The sequence below is a fragment of the Bradysia coprophila genome, unplaced genomic scaffold, assembly GCF_014529535.1.
Source record: "Bradysia coprophila strain Holo2 unplaced genomic scaffold, BU_Bcop_v1 contig_719, whole genome shotgun sequence".
Lineage (NCBI taxonomy): Eukaryota > Metazoa > Arthropoda > Insecta > Diptera > Sciaridae > Bradysia > Bradysia coprophila.
Window position 1 is genome coordinate 27,929 of NW_023503959.1, and position 17,734 is coordinate 45,662.

A 17,734-nucleotide genomic window follows, 5' to 3' on the forward strand; every position below is an offset into this window, starting at 1 on the left:
TCGATTGTAATGCGAGCGATTCGGCTGACCGTTTTTCATCCAACTGTCCACCACACACAGTCAAGTGTCCCACTTCGATTGGCCGGACGCCGTCGGTATCATGGATTGGATTTCGGTCGAATGTGACAGTCGGTTCCAACGGATTTGATTGTTGTTTATCCCCGTTTGCACGCAAAGTCGAATGTTCTGTTTCAATTGGTTCGACGTTGTCGCAATGATGTACTGAATCCTGGTCCAATCCAACCTTCGATTGTAATGCGAGCGATTCGGTTGACCGTTTTTCATCCAACTGTCCACCACACACAGTCAAGTGTCCCACTTCGATTGGCCGGACGCCGTCGGTATCATGGATTGGATTTCGGTCGAATGTGACAGTCGGTTCCAACGGATTTGATTGTTGTTTATCCCCGTTTGCACGCAAAGTCGAATGTTCTGTTTCAATTGGTTCGACGTTGTCGCAATGATGTACTGAATCCTGGTCCAATCCAACCTTCGATTGTAATGCGAGCGATTCGGTTGACCATTTTTCATCCAACTGTCCACCACACACAGTCAAGTGTCCCACTTCGATTGGCCGGACGCCGTCGGTATCATGGATTGGATTTCGGTCGAATGTGACAGTCGGTTCCAACGGATTTGATTGTTGTTTATCCCCGTTTGCACGCAAAGTCGAATGTTCTGTTTCAATTGGTTCGACGTTGTCGCAATGATGTACTGAATCCTGGTCCAATCCAACCTTCGATTGTAATGCGAGCGATTCGGTTGACCATTTTTCATCCAACTGTCCACCACACACAGTCAAGTGTCCCACTTCGATTGGCCGGACGCCGTCGGTATCATGGATTGGATTTCGGTCGAATGTGACAGTCGGTTCCAACGGATTTGATTGTTGTTTATCCCCGTTTGCACGCAAAGTCGAATGTTCTGTTTCAATTGGTTCGACGTTGTCGCAATGATGTACTGAATCCTGGTCCAATCCAACCTTCGATTGTAATGCGAGCGATTCGGTTGACCGTTTTTCATCCAACTGTCCACCACACACAGTCAAGTGTCCCACTTCGATTGGCCGGACGCCGTCGGTATCATGGATTGGATTTCGGTCGAATGTGACAGTCGGTTCCAACGGATTTGATTGTTGTTCATCCCCGTTTGCACGCAAAATCGAATGTTCTGTTTCAATTGGTTCGACGTTGTCGCAATGATGTACTGAATCCTGGTCCAATCCAACCTTCGATTGTAATGCGAGCGATTCGGCTGACCGTTTTTCATCCAACTGTCCACCACACACAATCAAGTGTCCCACTTCGATTGGCCGGACGCCGTCGGTATCATGGATTGGATTTCGGTCGAATGTGACAGTCGGTTCCAACGGATTTGATTGTTGTTCATCCCCGTTTGCACGCAAAATCGAATGTTCTGTTTCAATTGGTTCGACGTTGTCGCAATGATGTACTGAATCCTGATCCAATCCAACAGTCGATTGTAATGCGAGCGATTCGGTTGACCGTTTTTCATCCAACTGTCCACTCACAGTGAAGTGTCCCACTTCGATTGGCCGGACGCCGTCGTTATCATGGATTGGATTTCGGTCGAATGGATCTTCAATTCTAAGCAGACGAACGACTGGATTCCACTCCATATTCAATGAAACGTCATCATTTAATCTGTTCAACACCACTTCCAATACCGAGTTAACGTCAACATTTTCTGACGAATCTAGGTTTGAAACAAAGTTATTCAATGAACTATTTAAATAACAAAAATTGTAGCTCGTGAAGCTTACCAGTTGACTCATGGCTGTCCCTCAAATGGCGAATTACGTTTCCAAGATTCCAGCCCAGCTTTCTTCTGTCTTTTCGCAATTGAGGTACAGTCTTATATTGGCAGAATGGACATATTATCTTCTCGTCTATTGGATCAATCAACTGCCACCCTGGTACATTACGGCAAATCTACAATAAATTCCTAAAAATATTCTGCTTCTGAAGACTATTTTTATTTCAGTTTTTACCTGAAACAGCTTCGCGTCGAAGCTTTCGAATATTGAGCTTGCCTGCTCACTTAAACTTTGTTTCATATTAGCATCCTTGATAATTAAAAAATGTTAGCTCACGGTCGGTACTGTCATTATTTATCAAATTACCGTTTTAAGTATTTGGAATGCCGATGGGCACTATGAAAAATGAAATTTGATTTTATTGGACTGTTTCCTACTTTTCTGAAGTTTTTTTTTTTTTTAAATTGGCGTTTCTGTTGGCAACGCACTACAAGCAAAAATGATCACAGTGTCAAGTTTCAGTACCCTATTTAGAGTACCGTTCATGCTTGAAGTGCGAGGTAGATTATGTAGTGAAGTTTGACCTTATAGATAACCACATAAATTTTCTTAAAAAAATTACCGAAGCGATCAATGGCGGTTTTCGTTTTTCTGGAACGAGGTCTTCGTCTTCAATTGCCTGCTGTACTACAGCCCGCTTTCGTTTCGTCGGAGGTGGATTTTCGTTTTCGACCATTCTCTGGTCACATAAAATTTACGAAAGTAAAACAAAATGTTTACATTTGCAGATTATTGATATTACCTTCACGGCTGATTTGAAACGATGACGATCCCCGATTTTTGGAAACAGTTCAGTTATTTCATCCGCGCTTAACTCAACAAATTGAGTTAACTCGATGCGGTGATCTGCAAATAAGATTGAGTACTGTAGGGGGAACTGCTAAACAAATAATACTAGACGTGAGACGAAACTTCTAAACATAGTTAATTATCCGTAGCAAGTTATAGCGTTTCATGCACGAAAAATGCCAGATTTTAAAACGATTTACCCAAGCTCTAATCGAAATAAATAATTATTAACTTACTCGAAAACGTCTCCACAAAATCCCCCAGACCACAGTTAACGAGAAAATCTTCCATTGTTGATTGATACTCCGATACTTCACTCTTATGAATATAAATAACGATTTCGACAAACTTGATCCAAGACTACTTGATCAGTTTTATAAATTAATATAAAGATTGCGAACTGCACGACACGTACCGGTAAAAAACGGAATTTTTTTTGAAGATTTTAAGCGCAATATATTTAAAACAGAAGATTAATATCGAATGAATTCTGATAAATTTTATTCGATACTGCTTTCACTGATGAGTCCTATTTCACGATAAAACCTATACATATATCGATCAGAATTATATTTGACACTTCGTATCTTCATTATTTCTGTCCTTTCGGAAGCTCTTGAGGTTCGGTGAAAAAAATACTCAGCAGATTCGACTTATCGTTCCTACCGAATGATGAAAGAAATAAGTGGTTGAAAATGTGTTTTTCCGAAAATTCTAGTTTTTAATCAAAACATTTAAATGAATAAGTGAGATATCTTCAGTATAGTAGCACTTCATCAAAAGGCACCACTTTGTTAATAAGAAATAATCTGTTCAATATATTTATAGAACCTAGAATCAGGACGTAAATAATTGTATTCCATTCAGTTACCAAGTTGACAGTAACTTAATACCAATATGTCCACAACTTGATACCAACACTGAAATAAATTAACACCAAAACAGGAATAAATTGATGCCGCGATGCAAAAAAGTTGATACCAAGATGATAGTAACTTGATACCAAGTCGAAAATAACTTGTTACTACAACTAAGATAAATTCATACTAATATGCAAAATTCACGATGCCAAGATGTAAATATCTTGATACCAAGTTGGCAACTTGATACCAGGTCGTAATAACATGATACCAAATATGCAAATAACTTGATACCAAGTCTTAGATAGCGTGATACCAAGTTGTCGGCATTGCAACAACTTGATACCAAGTCGTAAATAACTTAATACCAAATTGCGACAACTTGATACCAAGCCTTTAATAACTTGATACAAAGCATTTAATAACCTAATACCAAGCCTTTAATAACTTGATACCAAGTCGTAAATAACTTGATACCAAATCGCGACAACTTGATACCAAGTATTTAATAACTTGATACCAAGTCGTAAATAACTTCATACCAAGTTGCAACAACTTCATACCAAGTTGCAACAACTTCATACCAAGTTGCAACAACTTCATACCAAGTTGCAATAACTTCATACCAAGTTGCAACAACTTGATACAAAGTTGTAACAACTTGATACGAAGTTGCAACAACTTGATACGAAGTTGCAACAACTTGATACGAAGTTGCAACAACTTGATATCAAGTATTTAATAACAGTATACCAAGTCGTAAATAACTTGATACCAAGACGTAGATAACTTGATACCAAGAGAAAAAAAATTGATACGAAGTTGCGACAACTTGATACCAAGACTTTAATAACTTGAAACCAAGTTGCGAACAACTTGATTCAAAGTCTTTCATGCAAGTCGTAAATAACTTGATACCAAGCCTTTAATAACTTGATACCAAGTTGAAAACAACTTGATTCGAAGTCTTTGATAACTTGATTCCAAGTCTTTAATAACTTGATACCAAGTCCTAAATAACTTGATACCAAGTTTCCGACAATTTGGCAGTAACTTGATACCAAGACCAAGTCGTAAAAAACTTGATACCAAGTTGCAACAACTTGATACCAAGATGCAAATAATTGGATACCCAGATAGAAATAACTTAACAATGTATGACAGTAAATTGATACAATAATTTACTCGGAAATATCCTGGTACCAATATTTAAATAACTTGATACCGAAATGCAAATAATTTGGTGACAACACTTAAATAAATTGATACCAAGACCGGAATCACTTGATACCAAGACCGGAATCACTTGATACCAAGACCAGAATCACTTGATACCAAGACCGGAATCACTTGATACCAAGACCGGAATCACTTGATACCAAGACCGGAATTACTTGATACCAAGACCGGAATTACTTGATACCAAGACCGGAATCACTTGATACCAAGACCGGAATCACTTGATACCAAGACCGGAATCACTTGATACCAAGACCGGAATTGCTTGATACCAAGACCGGAATTACTTGATACCAAGACCGGAATCACTTGATACCAAGACCGGAATCACTTGATACCAAGACCGGAATCACTGGATACCAAGACCGGTATCACTGGTATCACTTGATACCAAGATGTAAATGTCTTCGTACCAAAAACAGTGACGTGATACCAAGATGCAAATAATTTGATAATCAGTGAATCTATTTAATGCTAAGATAAATCACAGCTTACACTATAATTATGGTAAATTGTACCAATTCTTTCACTGTCGAAAGCAGGTCCCCAGAACTATCATAAAACACACGAAATACAATTAATCACAGAAATATTCTGGAAAATATTTCTTTGTTAAAATAAAGTTCTCAAAACTATCATTAAATAGTTATTTAAATATATTTTTTTGATAAAATTAGGTACATTCGCCGACGATCAGTAAGCTAGTACCGTCTATATTTTTTGAAGATTTGATTGACATTTTTTTGCCATACATGCTTCTAGCCATACCGAATATTGCAACTCTAAAGAAAAAATGTAGTAAGTAAAAGGAAACCGAAACCACCAAAACCGACACTTTCGTAACGAAAAATATAAAATTTAAATAGAGAATCGTTTTTATATACTTCGAAGACATCGAAAAGATACTAACATTAGGAAACTGTAGTCATATTAAACTCTGATTGGTCCTACAATGCTGTTACGTACGGCTACTCCGAAATTTTGGAGCGCTGCTCACATATATCGAAGAATACCATCATAATTGTCACATTTAGTGGCACAATAAATTCTTGTGACTAGTTCACAGTATTCTTGATCACTTTCAATGATCAGATGACTTACCAAAATGTATATAATAAGTCATTTAGCCCACAACAGTTATTAAAAGTGCTGGAAACGGCCAAATAATGGACTTCAGATGACGTTTTCGCAATTTTTTCGAAAAGCGCCCGCTGCGCCAACCTACCCCTCGACCAAAAGTTGTTTGTTATGACCCAAAAAAGAGAAATAAGAAGAAAAGTCAGAGGTGCAAAATTTTTTGTTTAAATTTGGTTCAGGCACACCGCACACCGTGTGTGAAGAAACGCCAATTAGCTGATTTTTTTCGTTTTGGCGTTTCTTCACACTTTGGCGATTTTTCTTGGCGGTTCTTCACACTTTGGCGACTTATTTTGGCGATTTAATTTTTTCTTGGCGATTTGACTTTGACGATACTTCACTGTAATAAAGAGCAGCTGGCTTGGTAAAATACTTACAACGTAAAATTCCGCAGTGTGCGCTTTAAATCGCTCAGATAGCGTCTTAAAAACGGCACGTAATTAAATGTTTGAGCAGCGAATTCTTCGAATGAGACTTCTGTCATCCATTTATTCTGCGGACAAACGTGGTCCAAATATTGCCAGTACGCCTTTTCAATACATCCGCAACACTTTATCATGTCTCTTGGGTCCTTAAGCGGCACAATCTCTTTCAAAGGCCTCAATAGGTTATTTAATACATCCTCGGGAATTTTCATTTTGTGTGTTTGTTCGCTCGTTCGCACGTGTTAGAAGTTTCGAGAGTTTTTGCAAGTTCACAGCATCCGTTTTTGACACGATTAGTTAAATTAATTAAATTGAAAATGCCGGGAATTGTCTACGAAACGCAATATCACCACTTTGCGGTTAAGCTTTCTTCAAACTAAGTAACAAATTTTTAAACAACAATTGCTAAAGTTCACCGTCATGCTAATTTCATTTTATTTAACACAAATTCACTTTATTCATTCTAAGACACTTGTTTTGGACGCCGGTAATGTTAAAAGTTAAATGTCAGTTAAATCGTTTTAACCGAAATAAGTGTTCAATGCAAATGAGGCGAAGAGAACATATTTCTATGGTACGATATGATACGATTGGTAACACTTATTTCATCTGGTATAATGTCAAAACTATAGTGACATGATGCGGCATCTATGAGATATGAGTTGGATGTTGACATTATCGAAGGTGGTGTTAAACGTTCATGAGTACGCGGTTCAGTTGAAGCATTTGGACAGAATTAATCCAAACATTTCGAATGGCTTCAGACCGAGACGTTCGGTAGAAGCAAATTTGCGAAATTTTTTTCCATTGTAGCACACGAAGCATTTTCAGGAAGAAAACACCTCGACTTTGTCATCGAATCTTCATTTTAAAAAAAATGAAACAGTTTGGCATTGAAAAAAGCCACCAGGTGGCTTTTTGAAGTTCTTGTTGGCCGGCTGTTCTATGTTGTAATTGGTGATGTAAAACCTAGGACTTATGCAGCGACTTCAGGCAAGACATTGCGGCATAGCAAGACATTGCTGCATACCAGCGTAGTCCGGCATAGCAGCGTCGTCTGGCATAGCAGCGTAGTCTGGCATAGCAGCAACGCAGTCCGGCATAGCAGCGTAGCAAAGTATTGTTCGGGCAATTACGAACGATAGTGGCAAATGAAAAGGATGAATGCTTCATATTTTTAAGGATGAGCATGGATTATGCAACTTTGAGGAGGAGTGTTGGAAGAAACAAAGTAGCATGATCTACTGGAAATGATTATCTATCTATCATACATAGTAGACCTAAGCTAAATTCTGAATCTACGTTGTCATTATTAAAATTATTTCGGTCCAACAACATCGTTCGTATATTTATCCGTCCTCAGTTTCCAACATTTACACCATGCTTGCCAGAAGCAGGCATGTGCTGAATCAACAACAAAAGGTTTCTGCCACCGTTTCGATCTGATGAAATGATAAAATCACCAAATCGACACTTTGCACTTAATAGTGCTGTTCAAGAACACCACATCTCATCAGGTCATGGCGACATCTGCGGATGATCCGACAAAGTACCGCCCGATTGCTCTCCTTAGTGTGATGTACAAATTGATTGAACGTCTGATACTCAATCGTATTGCAGATCCGGCAGAAGCTGTACTTTCAGTTGAGCAAGCTGCATTCAGACCGAATCGTAGCTGCGTCGAACAACTACTCACATTAACCACGTATATTGAACGTGGCTTTGAACTGAAATTGAAAACAGCACTCGCCCTGGTGGATCTCTCCTCGGCTTACGATACAATATGGCGAATCGGTTTTATGTGGAAGTTCTATAACTTAATTCCCAGTAAAAAGCTCGGCTCTCTTGTAAACGCTATGCTAAGTAATCGCACCTTCAGAGTTTTCTTGAACAACAAAAGTAGCCGACCAAGGAAACTTAGCAACGGCTTCGCTCAGGGCAGTGTATGTGCCCCAACCTATTTCAACGTATACACAAGCGACATGCCTAGCACCATTTCCAGAAAGTTTCTCTTTGCGGATGATTTGGGCTTAGCAACTCATGTCAAAACTTTCGAAATAGGTGAAGAAAATTTGAAATACGATTTGGAATCAATGAAAAAGTACTACCGTCAGTGGTGCTTGTGTCTAAATGATGAAAAAACGGAGGTCACAATGTTCCACTTGGACAACTGGTCAGCTTCGAGAGAGCTAAATATTTTCATCGATGGTGTGAGACTGACTCACAATATGTCTCCCACGTACCTAGGCTTACCATTGGACCGGACACTTAGCTATAAAGTAGCTTTGGAACAACGGGCACAAAAGGTGAAAGTGCGAAACAATTTGGTACAAAAGTTGGCTGGTGCTCACTGGGGAGCAAACGGTGACGTTCTGAGAACTGCCGCTCTCTCATTGGTGTACTCAGCTGCAGAGTATGCATCGCCAGTATGGTACAAGAGCTGTCACACGAACAAAATTGACGTTCAACTAAACGTTGCCATGCGACTGATAACTGGTTCAGTTAGCTCCACACCTGTCCCGTGGCTCCATGTGCTGTCAAACATACAGCCACCACACATTAGGCGAAATTTGGCTGCACATAAGTTATGGAAGAAATGCATGGACGAATCCAGACCATATGAGCTTCCAATTAAATCTGACCTGAACAACCCTCCTCGGATGCGCCTTATATCACGATCACCCTTTTGGAGCGACACCGAATTACAAGTTTCAGATTTTGATGAAAATGACCAGTGGCAGAAGTACTGGAACGACAGCCCTACTTTCACAAATAAGTTCCTCATCCAGAGCCCACATCAAAAAGTAGAAGGCTTTAATCTGCAGCGAAAGGAGTGGAAAATGTTAAATCGGTTCCGTTCGGGCCACGGCTGCTCGGCTGATCAAATGTATAAATGGAGGTTTCGGAATTCCCCGTACTGCGACTGCGGTCATGACATCGTCCAGACAATGGATCATATTTTAAACGAATGCCCTATTCGTCGATTCAGAGGTGGACTCCAAAGTCTCAATGAAGCAACGAGTGAAGCAATAAATTGGTTAAGTGAATTAGACATTGACGTTTGAAGACAGTGTTTTTAGAGTAGTGATTGCAGCTATCAGCTGTTAATTGATTGAAACTAAAAGTTTCAAAACAACTTGTTAAAGAAATTAATGTGAACCATACGATCAATATATGGCGACATTTGCAAAGAGATGACCAACCTTGAGCAGTAGTCATACCTTTTCGCATGTAAAAGTTTAGCGAATCATAAGCAGAATGAAATTCCTTTCAAACCGCTCCATCACGAAACCCGCCTGCTCAGGCGGACACGTGGTTAAGCGAACCACAACGCGAATCAACCCAAAAAAACACATAAGCAAATGCTTGGATGAGTAGATGAAGCATATGCTTGAGCAATTGCTTTACACATTCACACGTTGGGTGCAGTTCTCCACCAAACACCATAGAATTCACTTCACTCGTCGGTTTAGTGGTTTTCATGTGAAAAAATCGTACGACTTATGGAGTCAATGCACAAAAAGTCCGATATTTTTTCGGCCAGTGGCCACATAAACTCGATACAGTGGAGCCGGACAAGCCATCAGGGACAGTTTTTTTTTTGGAATGGTCAGGGCTTCGACGGACCAATATCGAGACATTGAAAATTCACTTATCCAGTCGGGTCGTTTTGATGAAACATTTCCATGTTGTTGGATCGGTTTTCCAATCTGTTGACTAAGTTGATCTGGAAAACAGAGATGCTCAGCATCCAACCTCGAACACGCCTGACCATTTTTGCCATTAAGCAGGCACGTATGCTGAATCAACAACAAAGGGCTTCTGCCACTGTTTCGATCTGATGAAATGATGAAAGCACCAAATCGATGCGCTGCACTTAATAGCGCTGTTCAAAAATACCACATCTCATCAGGCCATGACGACAGCGGCAAAGAGATGACCAACCTCGAGATGTGGTCATATTTTTTCGCATGTAAAAGTTTAGCGAATCATAAGCAGAATGAAATTCCTTTGAAACCGCTTCATCACGAAACCCGGCTGCACTGCACATACGGTCACTCAACTTTGTATTGCTGGTCAGGCTTTCAAAATTCTTTTACCGGAATCTAGATAGTGATGCTTCTGGTTGTTGTATTGCCTGCAACCCTTGACCAAATCATAAAAACAATTTTTTCCTTTTTCCAAATCAGCCGTGCATTCGATTGTTAAGCACAATTCGCATGGCTGGAATTTATTTCAAAAATTTGGTTGTTTTACTATTTGAACTAACACTTACGATTAGATCACAGGCTATTCTTGGCTAATAATTTAATTATCTAAAGACTATACCCCACTTATATATAAACACATTATTTAGGTTATGTACAACATGTCAATTACCATATCTATTTTTATAACGATCGTTGGTCTCTAAAATTAGTATTTTATTGAGTTTTGTTCATTTTGTCTGCTAGGAAACGTCGCAAATGCTTCGTCATGTCAAATGTATTCGATGTGACTTTGAAGCAATTAAAGCCATCTGTTCCTCTTTGTGCCTTAAACAAATCTTTTAACCTATCACAGGCGGCAAGCATATTATCAGTTTTACTATCTGGTCTATTACTTCATTTGCTCGAAGATTTTCATAGATTGATTTCAGAAATCTTTTACTTCATTTGTTTTAAACATGCTTTTTGCTATATAGTACCTAATAGTCAGAGTTTGGTGTTTTTAATGTTGCTGTCGTTGTCGATATCAGATGACAGCCGTTTGTAACAGGTTAAGGGAATCCATTTAAATCCTTCAATTTCCCCATTCGTCCTTGCAACCAAATTAGTTTCCGTTGAAACGTTTGGAACAACGTAAAGGGTTGTGTAACCGGTTTCGCTCGAATTCGACCATTTCCCTTCGATGTACCATTCTGGATTTATTAAATTTTCAATGTTGACGCTGGTTTCTTCGTAAACCTCGCGAATGGCACATTGAAGGGAAGTTTCGTTGGACTCAAGTTTTCCCTTTGGGAATCCCCAAAGGCCTTTCGAAAAATATGTCTGCAGCAGCAATACCTTGGTACAGTCCGGAGACAGCAAAACTGCTCCGCAGGTGGGAATAGATTTTTTGTATCTGCAATGAGAGTTAATAATTGGCTTAGCGAAAGTTGAAAAAGAAAACGAATCGGAAGGCAGATATATCTGTTTCATAGGTAAAGCCAAGACAGATCTCTGGCAACTGCACACACATTATTTTTGAAGTTTAATGAAATTTACATGCGCGGACGCTGCTCGATTTTTGGCCTACTAATTTTGCAATCAACGTGCGTGTAGTTGCTAAAGAGCAGATTCCCGACAAAGAAAATCGTTAAAGTGTGAAGAACTGCCAAGAAAATTCGCCAAAGTGTGAAGAAACGACAAAAAGAAAAAAATCTAATAATTGGCGTTTCTTCACACTTTGGCGATTTTTCTTGGCAGTTCTTCACACTTTGACGATTTTTTTTGGCGACCACAAAAATTCTCAAAAATTGAGAAATCGCAAAAAAAAACACTAAAGTGAGAAAAAACGACAAAATGAAAAAAAACTTTAAAATTTAAATTCATTCTTCAGGAAAATATTAGAGTTTTCAGTATATATCTATCTTTGGATTTTTTTGTTATCATCACATCATGATTTCAAAGTCTTGAAAGACATCGATTGCAAAGTGATTCATCGGACCTTAGATGAGTAATTGTGACTGTAGGCCGTGGGCCTAGTGCACAATACACATAGTAAGCCTTATAAAGCACTTTGCATCGAGATTCGTAGAACCTTTTATGCAACAGAGGCATCTAAAGTCCGCAGATTTCGAAAATTATGATGCTGAGCTGAGTTGCATAAAACTAGCGTCAGGATCCTGAGATCGCGCGCTACACACCGGCAGTTTGTTTTAGTAAGATCCGACTAGTTGAAATTTAGTTATTTATTACATTGAGTGCGAAGTACTCTAGATGAGTAATTAATTAAGACACGAGGGCGATTCACCTGTTCATTCGGAAGCGATCTCAATAAACAGTAGATAAAAAATTGAAAAACGGAGATAAAAAAGGATGGTAATAAACGACCGATAATTTAATTCAATACTACCGATAAAAAATAATCGTTGAATAAAAGAAATTTTTTCAACAATTTTGGTCAAGTCAAAGCAATACAACACTTTGTCAATGTTGAATTACTGACCAAGCAATACAACAATTTTATAAATAATTGTATCGATGCTTTTTGAAGTTTGGCATCGCAGCTGTGGGTGGCGCCACGGCCGCCATACTCTGCGCGGTTTTAGTAACAATTTATTTATTGTCACTAAAATTGCCGAAAAACAAATTGTCGGATGTGATCCACAAAAGCTGTATGTGAGAGATATAGCACAAAAAACAAAACAAAGAGTTTTAACAAATGACGAAAAAGTGTATATAATGCTCGTACTATTGAAGTGATTGCTCACTTCAGTTTGTGTCGTGCTGATATGCACATAGTCATCGCAAGACATAGGTGCACTGACAATGGCGTGATACGCCGAAATCAGCATTGTTTTGTCCTGTTGTTCGTCCGCATTATGATTGTAAACGGTAAAACGTTTCGTCACGAATCGTAAACGGTAACACGTTTCGTTCGCCCTTCGTTGAATAAAAGAATTTTTTTTTTCAACAATTTTGGTCAAGTCAAAGCAATACAACACTTTGTCAATGTTGAATTACTGACCCAGCAATACAACAATTTTATTAATAAAAAATAATAAACTACCAATAGAAATGAGATAGCGTGTTATTTTGTAAAAGGAGTAATTTTTAGACGGTGCGAGAAAAAAAATAACTCCTAAGTTACCGACACCGTTCCGGCGCCCGGTGTCGGCTTTGGTGATTTCGGTTTCACGGAGGTCCCTTAACTTAGCTACATTTTTAGACCCGTACGAAGTACTGGGGTCTTATAGGTTTACGCATACGTTTGTAACACGTCGAATTGGACTCCCTGAGTAAGGGAAAACCTATTGTGATTGTCTAGAGATGCCAAATCCGCGAAAAAAAAAGTCCGTCTGTCTGTCCGTCTGTCTGTCTGCACGATAACTTGAGTAAAACGCATCCGATTTTTTTTCCCGTTTGGTAATGTCAAAAGACAGGCTAAGTTCGAAGATGAGTGATTTTGGATCGACCCCTCCCGAGCTGTGGCCCAATAAGTGCTTTACGGTTTTTCGAAGATACCTCCGGACATTTAAACGTTAAACTTGTAAGTGATACGTCAAATAAAAGGTATTTACAATACCGATCGACAAAAAAAAAGTTTATGGAAATCGGATGACCGACTCGTGAGTTAGACCCCTTGGTGTGGAACAGGCACAGGGCGGCAAGCAGTTTTTGCTTGTAGGTCGGCCACATTTGAACATATTTCGTCTGTTTTAGCTTTATTAGATAGGTATTGACCGTACCAATCAGGGAAATTTTTTTTTATGAAATTATGTTCTCCGGAGCGTGAGCTAGGTCTCTTGGAGTGAGCTCTTATCTGGCTACTCGGAAGTACAGTGAACATGGTTTATTTTGACAATATCTCGAGTAAATTTTGACCGAATTTCATGAATTTTTTTTTGTTTGAAAGGTATTAACGAATGTAAAGCGTCGGTACTATTTCCGGTCTCCTAACAAAATGGCTGGCGGCGGCCATATTGGATTTTAGTAAAACGATATAAAGTGGTAAAATTTGTACTTAGATAGTTTTTGTTAACAGAGAAGTAATTGGTTATGTGTGGGGGGTTTTAGGAATCCCATATGTGGACTTCTATATATATCTATATACAGCTATATTGAGCAATATACAGGCATGTAGAGGAAATAGGAATTTATGAAATTTGACTTCGTACGGGGCTGTCTATATTGCCTCCGGCAATTTATTTGCAAGGCAAAGAGTGGATAATGCAAGTGATTTTAAAGCGCGAAGAGTTTCACAATAAAGGCTTTTGATACGAATAGGTGTTTCGTACGGGTCGGCGTTAGCTATGTTTTTTTATGAAATTCGGTTTACCGGAGCGTGAGCTAGGTCTCTTGGAGTGAGCCTATATGTGGCTACTCGGCCGTACAGTGAAGGTGGTGGTTTTTTGTTAATATCTCGAGTAAAATTTAACCGAATTTCATGAATTTTTTTTTGTTTGAAAGATACTAACGAATGTAAAGCAGCCGTACTATTCCACCTCCTAACAAAATGGCCGTCGGCCGCCATTTTGGATTTTTGCAAAATCAATATAAATCGGTGAAAATGATACTTAATTTTAGGTCAATTCGAAATTTGTGTTACATTTGAAAGGAACGTCGTACGGGGCTTCGTAATTGCGCTATGCGCAATTTTTAAGACGTACACATTTCATAAGAATTTTACTTTACCGACGTTTACGGCCGCAGTAGACTTACGGTAAGAGTAGGGCGACGGACGAACTAGGGTCACGTGCGCAATGGATGTACGGGTTTGTACGGGGCTCAGTCGCAGCAAACGCTCCGACTGTTCTGACGGCTCGTTTATACATGATTTACCGCTGCTGGCTATGGACATACATGTGTGTGGGCTCATTGGCTAGGTATTGTCAAGGAGATATGGGGCAAGCACAGATATCTTACATGTCCTGTACCGTTGTTCGAAAATAACAAAAATATTGTTGTCAGTCAAAGGCTGTAATTTTGATGAACTTAAAAAGGTGATGTCTCGCACCTGGCGAATGTTTATGGTTAGATCAGTGGGATACAGACATCAAAAACAGCATAATTAGTGTAATTTTCTAAAATTAATATTTTGCTTTCGGAGTGAAGGAACACTATTCACTTTGTACCCAAAAAAGTATCCTGAACCTGTCACATCTAGGACAAATGGGGTATCATTGTAAGCTAGGTTAAGCTTCTATCAGGGCATCCACTGATCTAAAAATAAACATTCGCCAGGTGCGAGATATCACCTTTTGAAGTTCATCAAAAATTCCGGCCTTTGACTGAAACATTATTTTTGTCATTTTCGAGCAATGGTAAGATATCTGTGCTTGCCCCGTATCTCCTTGACAATACCTATCCAATGAGCCCACACACATGTATGTCCATAGCCTGCAGCGGCAGTAAATCACGTATAAACGAGCCATCAGAACAGTCGGAGCGTTTGCTGCGACTGAGCCCCGTACAAACCCGTATATCTATTGCGTTCGTGACCCTAGTGCGTCTGTCACCCTACTTTGATCGTAAGCCTATTGCGCCGGTTAATGTAGTTAAAGTAAAATTATTATGTATATGTACATCTTACAAATTGCGCATAGCGCAATTACGAAGCCCCGTACGACGTTCCTTTCAAATGAAACAAAAATTTCAAATCGCCCTAAAATTTTATTTTTTTGAAAGGGCCTAGTATCGGCCTCAGTCCGAGGACCCAAATTTTTTTTTTTTTCAACTACATTCTATTCGGCCTTTGATTACCTCCCAAATAAAACAAAATTACGAAAAACGGATGAAATTTGCTCGAGTTATATGTAAAATACACATAGGGCCTAGTAGTGGCCTTAGTCCAAGGACCCAAATTTAATTTTTTTTCAACAACATTCTATCGGCCTTTGATTACCTTCCAAATGAAACAAAAATTACGAAAAAACGGATGAAATATACTCGAGTTATATGTGAAATACACATAGGGCCCTAGTAGCGGCCTTAGGCCAAGGACCCAAATTTAATTTTTTTTTCAACAACATTCTATTCGGCATTCGATTACCTTCCAAATCAAACAAAAATTACGAAAAACGAATGAAATTTACTCGAGTTCTATGTAAAATACACATAGGGCCCTAGTAGCATTTCACTTCTAAGGCCCTAACTCACGGCCCACTTACCGATTTTTAAAAACTTTTTTTTTCCTGGATTGGTATTGACAATACCTATCATTTGCCGTGTCATTTACATTTCCATCGTTTATTTTACCATAAATATCACCAAAAGACCTTAAATCACTTAGGTGGCCCTAACTCACGAAGGGCCGACCCGAATATGCCCATCTTCGAACTTAGCCTCACTAATTTCGACTATCTTTCAGGGGAAAAAAAATTTTTGAAATCGGATTTGATTTACTCAAAGATATCGACGTGACAGACGGACAGACGGACAGACGGACAGACGGACAGACGGACAGACACAATTTTTATTTGCAGATTCGTCATCTATGAACATAGGCAAACACTTTGCCCTTACCGTCTGCTTCGAATTCCATCAATTACACACGGCATCGTAATCCTATAAGCCCTTTGTACTTCGTACGGGGCTAAAAACACCCTTTTTCGACGTTTGGTGGAAGTTCCCCAGCCATAAAAGAATATTAAAATGAAACGACTGCGGTTTTAGACTACTGGGGCCAAGGGCTATCTGGGCATGTAAACAAAGAGTTACTAAAAAATAGCTCCGACGGAGCCTGGTCCACTTTCAAAAAATCCCTCGAAGTTTTTTGCTAGCGAGGGTATTGCCCAAAGTTATAAAATGCTTGATTTCATCTTACCAAAAAAGTACTACGTGTGAGAGACTAAATTTAATTTTTTTCATTTTTGCTTTGTTTATTTGACAGCTTGCTCTCTCACGGAGTACTTTTTTTGAGTGGAATGGAAACTTAACCGTTCAAATCGAATAAAAGTGTGTTAGCTCCATATAACACAATTGTGTTCGGGCAGCCTCAACTATTCGAAAATTGTGCTAACTGTTCCTAATTCAATTTTTTTTTTGTTAAACTCTCAAATTGGACAGGAAAACAAAAGAAAATTTGAATTCGGTCTTGTTCGAGTTGGTATGCTATAGAGTTAGTATCATTTCAATTCAGGCTTCGAAGGAAAATATTCTGCAAACGCAAATGCATACGTGCACTTTGCTATATGGAGTTTTCGATAGCTTTTTCGTTATGTACCTGGCGAACAACATTACCGTCGCGAGCGACCGTTTATCTTACTGCTTATTTGAGTCAAATTGGATTGAGCGGACAGAATCATGTAAACGATATGTTCTTATCCTGGGTGAGGTGTTGAGGCAACCCCAAGAACTGATCATCTTGACATATCCAATGAATTTAGAAACGTTTATGACTGTGAGTGAAACACTTTGTATTTTCGACTTTTCGTTTGATTTACATGAAGTTCTTCATTACGAACAGATAATCAATGGCGCCTACAGGATGTTCAACATCTTGAAAAACTTTCAGTGATGGAACTAGTGGAGTGTGTGAAGATGCGAGAATATTGCTGCGATTCGACAACGCTGCCAGAGAAATGATAACAGATGGCGCTGAACGCTCTGAACGCTATTTACTTCTAGCGATACACTTATACATAGACATGTGATTTTTTTTGTTAAATCTGTCAATACGATTTTTTGGAGTTTTTTTCGGAGAGTCTATTCGCCCGCCCGTGCGAATTCTGTGTGTGACAAATGACTTTTTTATTTTAAAGG

At 39.0% G+C, this 17,734-nt stretch overlaps 1 protein-coding gene across 1 annotated transcript in view; it reads left to right on the forward strand.

Moving 5' to 3' along the window:
• The window catches only part of LOC119083965 (odorant receptor 94b-like), a 30,789-nt gene extending 13,289 nt beyond the window's left edge, over window positions 1–17,500 (forward strand). Inside the window, exons 4-5 of the mRNA XM_037193771.1 lie at window positions 17,112–17,372; window positions 17,439–17,500. Of these exons, the coding sequence (XP_037049666.1) occupies window positions 17,112–17,372; window positions 17,439–17,489 (312 nt within the window). The 3' untranslated portion in view covers window positions 17,490–17,500. The remainder of the gene's footprint in view (window positions 1–17,111; window positions 17,373–17,438) is intronic.
• Window positions 17,501–17,734: the final 234 nt, after the last annotated feature.